This window comes from Sardina pilchardus, chromosome 23, assembly GCF_963854185.1.
Source record: "Sardina pilchardus chromosome 23, fSarPil1.1, whole genome shotgun sequence".
Taxonomy (NCBI): Eukaryota; Metazoa; Chordata; class Actinopteri; order Clupeiformes; family Clupeidae; genus Sardina; species Sardina pilchardus.
In genome coordinates, this window is record NC_085016.1 from 25,996,055 (window position 1) to 26,009,041 (window position 12,987).

A 12,987-nucleotide genomic window follows, 5' to 3' on the forward strand; every position below is an offset into this window, starting at 1 on the left:
ATTCTCCGAGATAGCAGCATGGTTAAGTTCCCACCCCATTGGCCTGGCACACCAACAGTAGCTCTGTGGCTGATGATATTTTGACCACGCCTTCTGCGTTTCGTTAGGTTGAAGCCAGCCTCATCCATTTAGATGAAGCTGTGTGGTGGTTCGCTTGCTTTCAGTTCCATGACATACAGTACTACACCCAGAAGACACAAAAGGAGTTTTATGAATTACATGCATTTTCATTTCGGGCAAGATACGGTTACATCAAATGTATCCCACACATATTGCATCTTTTTCTCTACAGCCATAGCAAATGGAAATGTCACACTTACTGTACTGTATTTCACTATACAATGTTGTAATTCTTCCCGTTCAGGTGTGATAGGGGCCCTCTGCCACCCCTCTTAGGTTGCCTTACAGTCCTTACAGTCTATGTGGAAAACATCTAGTAATGCAAAACACAAAATTGAGTAAGATAAAATGTCACTGTTTACAGTCAAGTATACTTATTGTAGGCTACATTGTAAAATGCAAGTGGAATATTGTCATTTTTAGTGAAGCATTACAAAAAGTATTTACAGTATTACAGTACAGTATTGTTAGATATCTGTTCTGTTGACGTCTGAATGATTGAGAACACAGTTGCTCTCCCAAAATTTGGCTGCACCCTTTGACCAGCCTCAACCATTGTAAGCATGCAGCCTCACTCCTCTTCCTCTTCCTCTTCTTCTTCTCTCTGGCTGTTGACCCTGTCCACTTCCTTGTCCTTCCATTGTCAGACACTGTAACATTGTGTTGTGCTCCTGCTATACAGTATACAGTATAATTGCCAGTTGATGGTTCATGTGATGCACCTTCGTTAGAGAAAGTCAAGATTCACTTGGGAGCAATCTACCAATTCAGGACAGATTTAGAAAAAAAAAAACGTCTAATGGAAATGTATAGAAATATGCTTGACATATTGTGACAACTTCAGCGTTCATCCATTTTGAGCACTCTAAGGTCAATACCAAAAGATGATGTTTCATTCCTCGCTTTAGTCATGTATGTTTGTATGTGTGTATGTACAGGGTATGTAAACATATGAGGACAGCTGTATTTTTAGTGAAAAATAATTAGAACAGAACAGGATTACGAAAAAAAAATGCAAGTAAGAATGCTTTATTTGTAAATGGACTGCTTTGGCTGGGGTAATTCACAAAGCAGTAGAACTTCAAAAAAAAAAAAAAAAAAAACAATGTTATGCCAGTGATGCCGTCCCCTAAATGACAAGCAAACATGACATGAGCTAATAAGGAGCTATATCCAAATGTAAAAGTTTGCCAATGGGTTGCACAGCCTTTTACTCAAATGTCCATAAACCCAAGTAGGCCTTCATGGACTTAATTCCATAGTCTAGGTTAGCAACACCAGTTTGAGAGATACAAGTAAGCAGATCAACTTAATGTTAGCCTTAGATTTGTTGACATCAACCTGAGAGGAAACTATGATGATTGGTCAAATTTGCAGAAAAGCTGTAGCCTGGTTGTAAACCAGACCCAGGAATCTTTCAGAATAAGGGTTAGGGTTAGAATAGTAGAACCACGAATAATGTAATGGCCCAACTCGAGGGGAGGAACCCAGCGTGAAAATCTCACTGGATGCAATTGGATAACATTAGACCAATGTTTACTTTGACTGATTCTGGACTTTGACGCAATTGGATAACACTACAACCAATGTGTACTGAGTTTGAACGATGCAATGTGTACTGAGTTTGAACGTTGTCGTCATCAGTTTAGCTCGCCTTTGGCCCGCCTGTATATCAGATACACCGATTTCATTTACCCCCGATGGTTGGGGTAACTTGCATTACTGCTCGTGGCCAGAGTATCTTTCAGACACAATTGTGTTCTCACGAGAACTCTGAATTTCCAGGGTAGAAAAGTTGTGGTGTTTGAACAAAATTGCAAGATCACCCAGAATTTGCACTTTTGAATTCTGTTGCAATCACAACACTGTGAAATCCTGCAGAGACTGATAAATGTATGTTTCTGAAATTGGGAAAGCTCTTCACAAACATTAGTTAACTACTTTTTTCCCTGCAGCATCATGCTTATGTGTTTACCATGGTCAGTAATGAGCCTTTGCTTAATACTGTCAGTCTCTGTTGCAGAGGAGGGTGAGTGGATTTGATCTAAATACTGTACACATACACATATTTCTAGCTCTCTCTCTCTCTCTCTCTCTCTCTCTCTCATTTTTCCAAACCAAAATAATACAAAATGAAATATCTACAGCTGGTCTAACCAAAGCCTTCTACTGTATGTTGCTTGAAAGTGTCATTTCTGTCTTTTTATTCCATATAGGGGAAGGTGAATGTCTCTCTCCCCAATGTCATTATGACATGGAGCTGGTACACAATGATACATTACACTGATATTTTATTATAGTTGCCTGCATGATACATACTGTACATCAAGATGATATTGTTTCTTCTACAACTACAGGAAATCAGTGTGTATAATAATGACAATGGAATAATGAAATTTGACAAATCATATTGCATTCAGAACAATCAATTTCTCCCAGACGGTATGTTGAACTTCTCAGCAGAACCTTTTGTTTTTTTCAGCTATTATCATAGAGCCTTTAGAATAACGCAGCTCTCAATTTCTTTTCTCTCTCTATTTCCCCCATTTTCCCAGGCTTTCGGCCTATAAATGCCAGTTGTATTTTGGAGAAGCAGAAAAATCTCAATTGCAGCTGGGATTCAAGTGGTCTTCCAGGACATGCTCAGTATTCCATTTCCTATCTGTAAGATTCATTCTTCACACATTACAGTTGCAAGTTGGCGATCAGGGTCTGGAGTAGCCTGGTTGCTGTTGTTGGATATACAATTGCTCCCGGCCTCACTCTGATATCTCTCAGACATGCTTCTTAGACAGTTAAACATTGCCCTCTCTGACAGCTGTGCCCTTTCCCGTAGATTTTGCAGTGAAGAAGACATGGTCCTTGAGAGAGACAAGAAACATGTCCAAGGCTCATATCTCCACACACTGATTCCAGACCAGACGGATTCTATAATTTTGCTACTCAACGTGTCCTTCCCAGACACGTGGTACATTCAGACACAGCATTGGAAAGTCTGTACTGTTGGTAAGAGATCCCTCTGACTCCTTCTACAACCCTGAGCTTGGAATGTTTGTTGATTCTGAGGAGATGTGGTGGATATCAAATTGTCAGTCACTTGCACCTTTTTAGGAAAAAAATAACATTTTCTGTGAATTCATTATCTGTACTTCACTTGTTCTACTCTTGAGAAGGATTGTGTAGAGGAACTTCTGAACAACTTGTGATGTTTTGTTGAGTGCTCACGATCATTATACATTTTTTGCGTCATAGAGAAACTGGATCCTCCTCAAGTAAATGTGACAATTCAGTCAAATCAGTTATACCTTGAATGGGATCTGCCTAAAAGTGGATCAACAGAAAACCCTACATGCTTTGAGTATGAATTGAAGGTCAATGATGAGGTACGTAGTTATAGTTTAGTATGTGTTTTGCAAGTTTATATGGGTAACTTTGATGTATTGCAAATGAGCATGTGTGTGGGGGGGGTGGGGGTGGGGGGATGTGGATGTCTCTCTCTCTCTCTCTATCTATCTCTTTCTCTCTCTGTATGAATGTGTGTGTGCCATTTATGATGCACAGGTCAGAACATTCAGTAATAAGTTGAACTATACTGAGCCAAATACGGATCCAACTCAGAAGTACAAAATCTTGATGCGCGTAAAGATGGCTTCTGACTGCTGTGACTCTCTGTTTTGGAGTGACTGGACTGTTTTAGGTAACACACCCTCTGCCGCTGGTACATTCATCAGCTCTTCAGGGCAGTTATCATTATATGAAACACATACTGTAATACTGTCATTCAGATGTGCCTGTAAAACTCTGCAGTATATCTGATACTGTTTTCACACACCTGTGACCCAGCTGAATGCAGATTCCTGTTTTTGAGCTAAAGTGCACTATCAGTGTTTTGAGTGCTGCCTGGTCTCATGTTTGTTTATTAGATTTGGACAAATCCGCAGAAGTCCCATTACACATCCAAATTAGGTTGATCATTGTTATTGCTCTCGGACTTCCCATGATCCTCTTGGCCATATTACTGTTCTGCAAATTTCAAAGGTAGGTGGTGTGGTGTTAGAAGCGTATGAAGCTTTCTGGTTAGATCTCTCAATATAAACTACGATGCTGTCTAATGAACATAAGAATATAGTTATATACTTTTTGATTCATATTAAGTGCATTTTAAGTGTCAAATTATAATTTAATTGGTTTGTAGAGAAAAATTACATCTTGACAGGAAATGGCATTGTGTAGATATTCTGAGAAAGCACTTCTGTGAAAGATTTCCAACACCAGCACTGTGGTTTCACATCCATATTTTGCATCCTGAAACCAAGCTTTCCATTTGACACGTTCTTATCGTCAGTCACTGAGATTCTTCACCGTAATCTTCCTTATGAAGCATAGAGTACATGTGAGTGGGGAACTCTGAAGCATAAGAAGTTATTAAGCAATTTGCAATGTACTAGGCTACATATTATTGCATGATAAAGCAACAAACTGCTCTTTTACTTTAACAGCTTCAGAATGGGCCCATATGGCCTACTGTACAGTAGCATTGCACTGTGTAATACTGTTGTTGCAAGTAGGAACATGACCGCTTTCATTTGTTTTAGACACACTGAGAACTGCACTTTACTGTGTAGCTTTAATAACCTTAACCACCTAACACTTAATATTAGTCTGTCTTACTATTAATATTGGTTCAGACTACAAACAATCCCATACCACAGTACAATATACAAATTAGTAAGTACGAAGGACTGGTCATTATTCTATAAGATGTAACCCAATGTATGTATTTGACATTAGGATTTCCTGTCTATTGTAATGTTGGTTACTTTGTATGTGACACTTTGCATATTTTCACACATTATCTTTAAGACACGCACTCACGACGGGGTGATGTGCTAATAGCCAGGAAGACAAACAGCAGTGCAAAGAAGAATGTTCTGCAAGATCCATGCAAGTGGTGAAAAGTACGCTTTTGATCAAAGAACCTTCATTACGTAAAGTATTGTCCTAACGAAGGTCCTTTGACTGAATACATGGCATTCATTTCATTAGAAGATACTTGCATGGATCTAACAGGGGAGCTACACCAGACGCGTAACTGAAGCGTTCCGTTCGCGACACGTATGTTGCAGCCGGTCGCAGCAGTTATTGTGTGCAGTGTGTGTATGTGTGTGTGTGTGTGTGTGTGTGTGTGTATGTGTGTGTGTGTGTGTGTGTGTGTGTGTATGTGTGTATGTGTGTGTGTGTGTGTGTGTGTGTGTGTGTGTGTGTGTGTGTGTGGGTGGGTGGGTGGGTGGGTGGGTGGGTGTGGGTGTGGGTGGGTGGATTTGTCAGCCACCAATATAGCACTGTTTGCATTTTACACAGTGCACATATTGTTCAAAACAGGAACTTGCAGGCATAGAACAAAAACAACTGTTAGACTCTAACATTATTAGGGTTTTGTTTATTTGATGTAGAAGTGACAGCTCCTACAGTTTTGTCTGACTAGGTTCTCAGCTTTGGTCTTTGGCTGCATGTGATCTATTAGTGTCCCAGGGATTAAGCTTCACTTTACTTCGGCAGGGTTTTTGATAGACTGTTCCCACCAATTCCAGGCCCATCCATCAAGATTAAAGGCCTGCTTGAAAAAGACATCACATCTCAGGTAACTTACAGCATCTCTGATCTGTACAGTAACAGTACATTAAAACGTATTCCTATATGCTACACTAATGTAAGAAAATTGTATTGTTCCGCACCTGTAAAGCCCTCAACTGAATAACTGAATTAAACAAACAATAACACGATGCATATTAATAACATGGGTGCATGTGACAGGATTGATTGAATACAATTACATTTGTTTAGTTGATTACACCCTGCAAAGCTTACAGTAAGTGCCATATCTGTGAAAATCCAAACTGATACACCCATTAAAAGACCCTATTAAAACATGGATAAGGCTATCTGCACCCATGGTACAATTAGCAGTGTATGCTATTTGTACCCTGGTGCAAATACTGTAGAAGTGAATGCTATTCGTACCCCGGTGCACACAGCAATGTGTTCTATCAACACCCCATCTGGTACAAATATCAATGTACTGTATGCTATTTGCACCCCTGTGCATAAGTTGTTACGTCACAGGGTGTGAATAGCTCAGCGGTGTGACCTAGGATATTCGTACCGGGGGGTGCTTATAGATATTCTGAATATTGCATGCTATTTGCACTCCTGGTGCCATTAGCAATATATACACTGCGTTCCAAATTATTATGCAAATCACATATTTCTTAGTTGATGCAAAAGTCAGTCAGTATAATTTTAAAGTCCTCAACCTTTAGAGAATAATTCGAATTTTATTGAAAAAACACCATGAGATTATCTCCTCTTCCTGCCCATAGCAGCCAATGACCCAGAGGTATTCTTTGCAGCATTTGTCAGGCAAAGATGATTTTGCTAAAGAAGGCACAGTTCTTCTTTTTGTACCGCGGAAGGAAGTGGAAGAATCTCTACTCTCATTTTCACATCATCAGGGACCCTGAAGGGGCCTACCAGCTCTCTCCCCATATTCCGGTCCAAAACATGACTCCACCAACTCCTTGCTGACGTCTCAGCATTGTTGGCACATGGTGGCCATTCACCAACCATCCATTACTCCATCCATCTGGACCATCTACAGTAGGGTTGCACGGCACTCAAACCCCTTCGAAAATGACTCTTCATGTTTAGGAGTGGCCGATAGTGGGTTTATGCTGCAAACTTCCGAGGATCCTGCACCTTGCGGTTTGCGGGACTCCAGAGGCACCAGCGGCTTCAAATTCCTGTTTGCTGCTTTGCAATGGCATTTTTAGCAGTTGTTAAAAATGAATTTGTCTGGCAGAAACCTTATTATGCCCTTGTCTGCACGAATCTGCCTGTGCTATGAATCAGCTACAGATTTCTTCACAGTACCATTAACCGGCATAAGTTTTCAGGAAGTATCCTATGATTCAATACCTTGTCCAAGATGCACAATTATATTTAATTATTGCTATACCTGGCAAACTATCACAGGTGTCTGAGATTGATTTCAATGATCTAAAGAGCTCTGATATACAATGCCAGCCATGAATTTAATTGAAAAACAAAAAATTTAATGTTTTTGACACTTACATCCAATTAGCATAATCATTTGGAACACGGTGTACTATTCATACCCTAGTGTAAGAAACGTGTGCTATTTACACCCTTGTGCATTAGCTAATTGTCGCAATCAGAACTTCCATTTGAGAACTGAATTGTTCTTCAAATTGCGCGCCTTCTCTTCAGATATGTTGGTACACATGCACACCAACACTTCCATTTATCTCTGGCACTATGCATCACACAGGAGTCAAACCCAGGTCTCCAACATCGTCCGTGTCACTAACCATCACGCTACCTCCTTCCACATCCAAAAGAGAGTTTGCAATGGTATGCCTGAACTTCACAGTCATGAAATTTTATACTGACTGTTGTATGTTTTCACCAATCAAAGATTATAAAAATAAAACACAACTTTTCCATCTGAAAGTTAATTTTAGCAGATATTAGCGCCGAAACCTTTCAGAATTCTTCACTTTCTGATGGCGAAAAAACGAGAGTCCACCATGTTTTTTTTTGTGCACTCGAGCAATGTGTCTTTGTTGTTACGTCACAGGGTAGGAATAGCTCAGCAGTGTGGCCAAGGCTATTTGTACCTGGGGTGCAATAGTTACTCCGTTCAAATATCCACCATATCTTATAGCCTTGATAACTAGGAGTGAATTCTCCCATTTGTGTGTGAATTGTCCGCAGTGGACTATACAAAGACAGCGCTAATCCTCAGTGCTTCAAGCATTGAATGGTTATTGTTTTTGCAAGAAACTATTTTCAGTGTTTCAGAGTTGGATGTAAAATGTTGCCTTATCTTGTTAAACATTCATACTTGTTTTTGGTTGTTGCCCAATAGGTCATGTCACACAAATGTGTGGAAGAGGTCACTGAGGTGGATGTAAAAGAGGATGAGGATGAGGAGGAAGATGAGTGCAGATGCAGACATGCCAACCTTGAAGTCATATTTTGAGTACCACCTCATGCCTTCATGCATGCCAAACAGACAAGAGAGGACTATTTGGAAAGATATCTAAATTTTGATCCTGGAAATGCAAATGGAATATTTTACACTATATGTTGCACTATTTTACTACGTGTTCCCTCTAAGTTGATTTTCGGATGTCGGCCCGGATGTCACAATTAATGCTGCCGTGGTATCAGAATTAGGTCAGATGCACAATATAGTGGCAGTTAGTGGAGATTAAAGGAATTTCCTTCATTCGGATCCAAACAGAGATGTAGTTAGAAGCGACGAAACCACTTTTTCCCTAATATAAAAAACAGTTACACAAGTAGTTACACGACCAATGACGGTGAGACAAAATAAAATGTGGCGCTTTTTGAAGTGAGTAAGAAGGATAACTACAGTATACTGTATGGCGTAATAACACTTGGGAGCATTTCGACTTGGCGCATTAATATCATTACTCTGGATTTTCAGTTTCACTTTGGAGTGAGGATATTACTGTGCTGAGTCAAAGTCCCAAGTGTTATTACGCCATACAGTATAGTTATCCTTCTTACTCGGTTAGAAAAGCGTCACGTTTGAGGGCCATTGAGTGCACGCATTGCAACGGGAGGGGTATGTATCAACTTGTCTTAATTAACGGAATAACGTAGTTTAATATGAAAAAAGGGTGGAGTGTTCCTTTAACAATAAGTAGACCAGAGGTTATTATGGCTCGCTGAGTGTTGCATTACAGTATATGTGCACTCAATCACGATTCTGTGCAGCGTTTATTAGCCTATGCACATGCATGCAGTGTTAGCCTACACTGTAAAAAAAAATCCGTAGTTTTTACGGAAAAAAACTGGCAGCTGTGGTTACCGGAACAATTCCGTAAAATTTACAGCAATACAGTAATTGCCTTTACAGAAAACATGTATATTTTACATGTTAAACCTGTATATTAAACACAGAACTTATGTTATATTAGCGTTGCAAAAGGGTGTTAAAACACAATGGTTGTGAGAAAAATGTTCAATGAATACGAACATGTTACAGTTTATAACACCAGATTTTTCTCTGTTGATTGTGAATGTCACGATATTGCAGTTACCATGGTGACTATGGGAGTGAAACAATCACACAATTTGATGTTAGCATTTGACTTTAGAATTGTGTTATTACATTGTATTGACTTACCATTCCATGGTTCTCGAAGTTCAACGACCATTTTCAGATAGCATGTATATACGTCAGCTGGATATTTAAACCGGACTAGGTCTAATGCTTTCATGTCTACGGTGTATTTTTTTTCCTGATAAACGATTACATCAGTGGTTATATCCGGTGATCACAACATCAACCGAGTAGGATAGCCTAAGCTAAAATGTCCCACAGTGTTTCAAACTAATAATATAGCCAATTAATGAAGTAGTAACTGACTTGCAATGCATGCTGGGAAGCAAATCTCAAGTAGCCAGCCTTAGGTCTACACGAAATTTAAGTTAGCCTATCAGATATCAAGTTATATTTTATAGTAAAACTACAAAGTTTATAAAGTCATACAATTGTGATAAACAGTTATAAAGTTGATAAAGTTTTTATATATAGATCGTTTTGTTTAACAAATTATAAGCAAGGTCACTTATGTTGCTAGGCAACTCTAAACAAATGCCTCAGGTTAACATCAGACGTGTCTGACACATTTTCCACACGTTTTCCCCCTAGTTTTGGTTCAAATAATGTGTTTTGCTGCTTGGACTACACTTGGTGGCAGTCTTGGCATTTTGGAAACCTTTCATTTCATATTTATATATATAAAAAAAAACAGGTTAAAGTCTAGCCTACATAATCACACTGTAATATTAACACTGTGTTATTGTCATTTAATATGGATTGCATTGTTTTTTATAATACAGTATTTGTGTGTCACAATAACATCAAAAAGTATTTTGAACACGTAAAGTATGTGTAAAGAACATTTTTTTACTTTTCAATTTACAGTTATATTTAGTTTAACATTTTACTAAATTACACTGCAAATTAAACAATGTTTCATTGTAATTCCCTTTACAGGTTTTTTATGTAGCGATTTTACAGCATTTCAGTGTTAATTTTACGGACATTTTTTACAGTGTAGCGTTAACTTCAATTGCGGACTATATGCAAAGAAAGTAATATAAATGATTTGTACCAAATCAGGAGTCTAAGTAGGCCTAAGCAATTAGCCAAAGAGCCATTGTGTTGGGTGTAAATAGAGGATAAGAAAAATATTGTAGTTTTTGTTAATGAAATGGCAATGTATTCATATTGTAATATGTACTGTAGTAGGCTACCTTCTTTTGTTATATTTTGTTATATATATATATATATATATATATATTTTTTTTTTAAATTGTATTCGATGTTATATTTTTAAAATGCATTAAATGTTCAGTTATTACCTCCTGACTGATGCAAATTACTGATTGATTTCACTTGCTCATGCACTCGGTTCCTTTCAGATGGTGGTGTATTTCTGCTCCTCTGATCAGTGATGATTACAGTGCCATATCTCATTTGGAGTTGGCAAAATAGACTGGTCTGCCACATAATTTTTTCACTTTGATTTTTGGGGGTCTTTGAATTCAGCCCTCTGTAGGATGATAATTTTCTTTTCGAAAATATGATGTGCCACCTTTTTGCTTCAAACACATTACTCAATTCATATCAGTATAGATATCCAGCATGATGGGTTTTTTTACCCATTGGGATCTGATGTGTTTCCTTTTTTTCTGAGCAGTGTATAATCACTTAAATATTTTTTTCTGATTGCGTAAGCACATTTTTTGTAACTATTGGGTATTTTTGCAAAACTCTACACCCAAATAAGAAAACCTTTCACCAAATCAGCAAAATATTGTATTTCTCTTGCAAAAGCATTCTTCGTACCCTTTCTCTTTCTCGTCCTCCTCTTGCTCCTCCTTGTCCTCTTCCTCTAACTTCACCTCCTTGTCCTTGTCATCCTCTCCCTCTCGCTTCTTCACCTTCGCATCATCTTCCTCCTCCTCTTCCTCCCACTTCTTCACCTCCACTTCCTCTTCCTAGACCCTCTTTACACTAATTCTCAATACTTACTCTTCTTTATCCCTCCATTGTACTCCATACAGACAGCTTACATGTGCCTTATTTGCACCAAAGATCCTTCCGCTTTACCCTCTCTGTTTGCACTGCTGATTGCAAAGTGAACTAATTATCTAAAACAGTATTCATTCTGTGACACTGTGCCAGTTGGCAAAATCATGTAAATAATAGCCATATGATGTGTATAATCTTGCTAGGAGTGTGTTTGAAATTTTGAAATTGAGTGTAAAGCAGCTTTTTTGTTTAAAGTTCCACAAAAAGAGTGCTGTGCAGTGAATTGAGTTTTGCAAAGTGAGAGTTACAAAATTGCAAACTGATTCTTAACGTTTCTACCGGAAATCTTCAAGCAGAATGAAAGCGTCTATACATGTATCTATAGGCCTATAGAGTATATCTATTCATAGGCCTACTAAGGCAATGACTGGATGGTGTTCAGTAAAGTACTGAGTGTTTACACATGTGAGGAGAGATAATGAAGCACTGGTCAATTTAGTGGGACATTTTGATAGGTTGTGTTTGAAAAAGTACATCAAGTAGGCCTAACTCGATTTTTGTATGTAGAACATTGTGTGTGGAGTTTTGCCAAATGTGTTTTTGGAAATTGAAGACTGCAATAGACCCATTTAAGACTGTATTAAAGTGATATTATTCAAAATGTGTCTATTTTTCTTTTTCTGTCTTTCTACAATCATAAGGCTCTTAGGATATTAAATAACTTTAAATAAAATACAGAGGTGTTTTTTTGACATTCATAAAGTTGTTTAAACTTCCTGTTTTGCACTCGGACGTTCACATTCGACTTGAAGTAGAGTTAGTGGTGTCCAGTTTCTGAATGACTCGCACTGTGTTTCCCTGACCAAAGACTCTTTGTATGAGTGATCGCTGATGCAAATTTAATTGTTCGTGGTGAAACTAGGGGAACAACCCTTTGAGTCTCAAAACATGACACATCTTTTACCATGCCTTTTACCAAGTTTCTACTACTGTTGTCTGTCATCATTCATGCCAGGCACCATGCTCCTACTCATTCCTTCTGGATCCTGCCTGTCCTAGGCTTGTCTCAATCACACAGACGGGGTCCTCGTTCTCCTTCAGTAAGAGGGGAAGTTCACTCTGCCTAACTGCCGCTGTCCTTTTTTTGCTCCCAGGGGTCTTGCTCTTGACTTCTCAGCAGTGACTTGAGGCATTTCTTTCTTGGTATGGAGTGCAAGTGTAGGCAGTAGTTATCTCTACTAATTACTTCTTCTTTTTTCAGATTTCTCCCAAAATCAAATACTTGATCTTTATTATCAGTTAATAAATTAGCTAGCATCAGGCATTGTAAGCACAAATGTTTATTCAGGATACAAATTAAGTCTCCCACGGTAATCTGTAATCCATGCATTCTACGCAGTGAAATCAACAGTGTTCAGTTAACTTGTTAAGAATTGGTTTTAATTATATGAATAATATCAGTGAAAAAACACTGGAATTTACAGAGGTCATGATATCACCAGTGGGAGATTTGAGTGGCGCAATTCATTCTCATCTTTATTACTCATCTGCTATTTCTGACTGCTCTAGTTCATTAATGTCCTTTTCTTACTAGACATGTTACAGAATTTAATTGAATTGACCCATGACACTTTCATAACCCATATGCAAAAAAACTATACATTAAGGCACAAATCATTTTTAAGAATCGATTATATCCTGGTTAGCGCATA

General features: G+C 38.4%; 1 protein-coding gene across 2 annotated transcripts in view; it reads left to right on the forward strand.

Moving 5' to 3' along the window:
* The window catches only part of LOC134071170 (uncharacterized), a 12,708-nt gene extending 740 nt beyond the window's left edge, over window positions 1-11,968 (forward strand). The window contains exons 2-12 of one of the 2 annotated variants that reach the window (XR_009937022.1): window positions 2,076-2,149; window positions 2,337-2,383; window positions 2,478-2,562; window positions 2,676-2,784; window positions 2,957-3,126; window positions 3,373-3,503; window positions 3,682-3,817; window positions 4,044-4,158; window positions 4,984-5,235; window positions 5,680-5,761; window positions 8,069-8,098. Coding sequence is in view for 1 of the 2 variants with exons in the window: in XM_062527791.1 (XP_062383775.1) it covers window positions 2,080-2,149; window positions 2,337-2,383; window positions 2,478-2,562; window positions 2,676-2,784; window positions 2,957-3,126; window positions 3,373-3,503; window positions 3,682-3,817; window positions 4,044-4,158; window positions 5,680-5,761; window positions 8,069-8,182 (1,059 nt within the window). In the remaining variant the exon portion in view is untranslated. Of the gene's footprint in view, window positions 1-2,075; window positions 2,150-2,336; window positions 2,384-2,477; window positions 2,563-2,675; window positions 2,785-2,956; window positions 3,127-3,372; window positions 3,504-3,681; window positions 3,818-4,043; window positions 4,159-4,983; window positions 5,236-5,679; window positions 5,762-8,068 lie in introns of both variants that reach the window. The other variant, XM_062527791.1, reaches the window with a different exon arrangement.
* The last annotated feature ends 1,019 nt before the right edge of the window (window positions 11,969-12,987 follow it).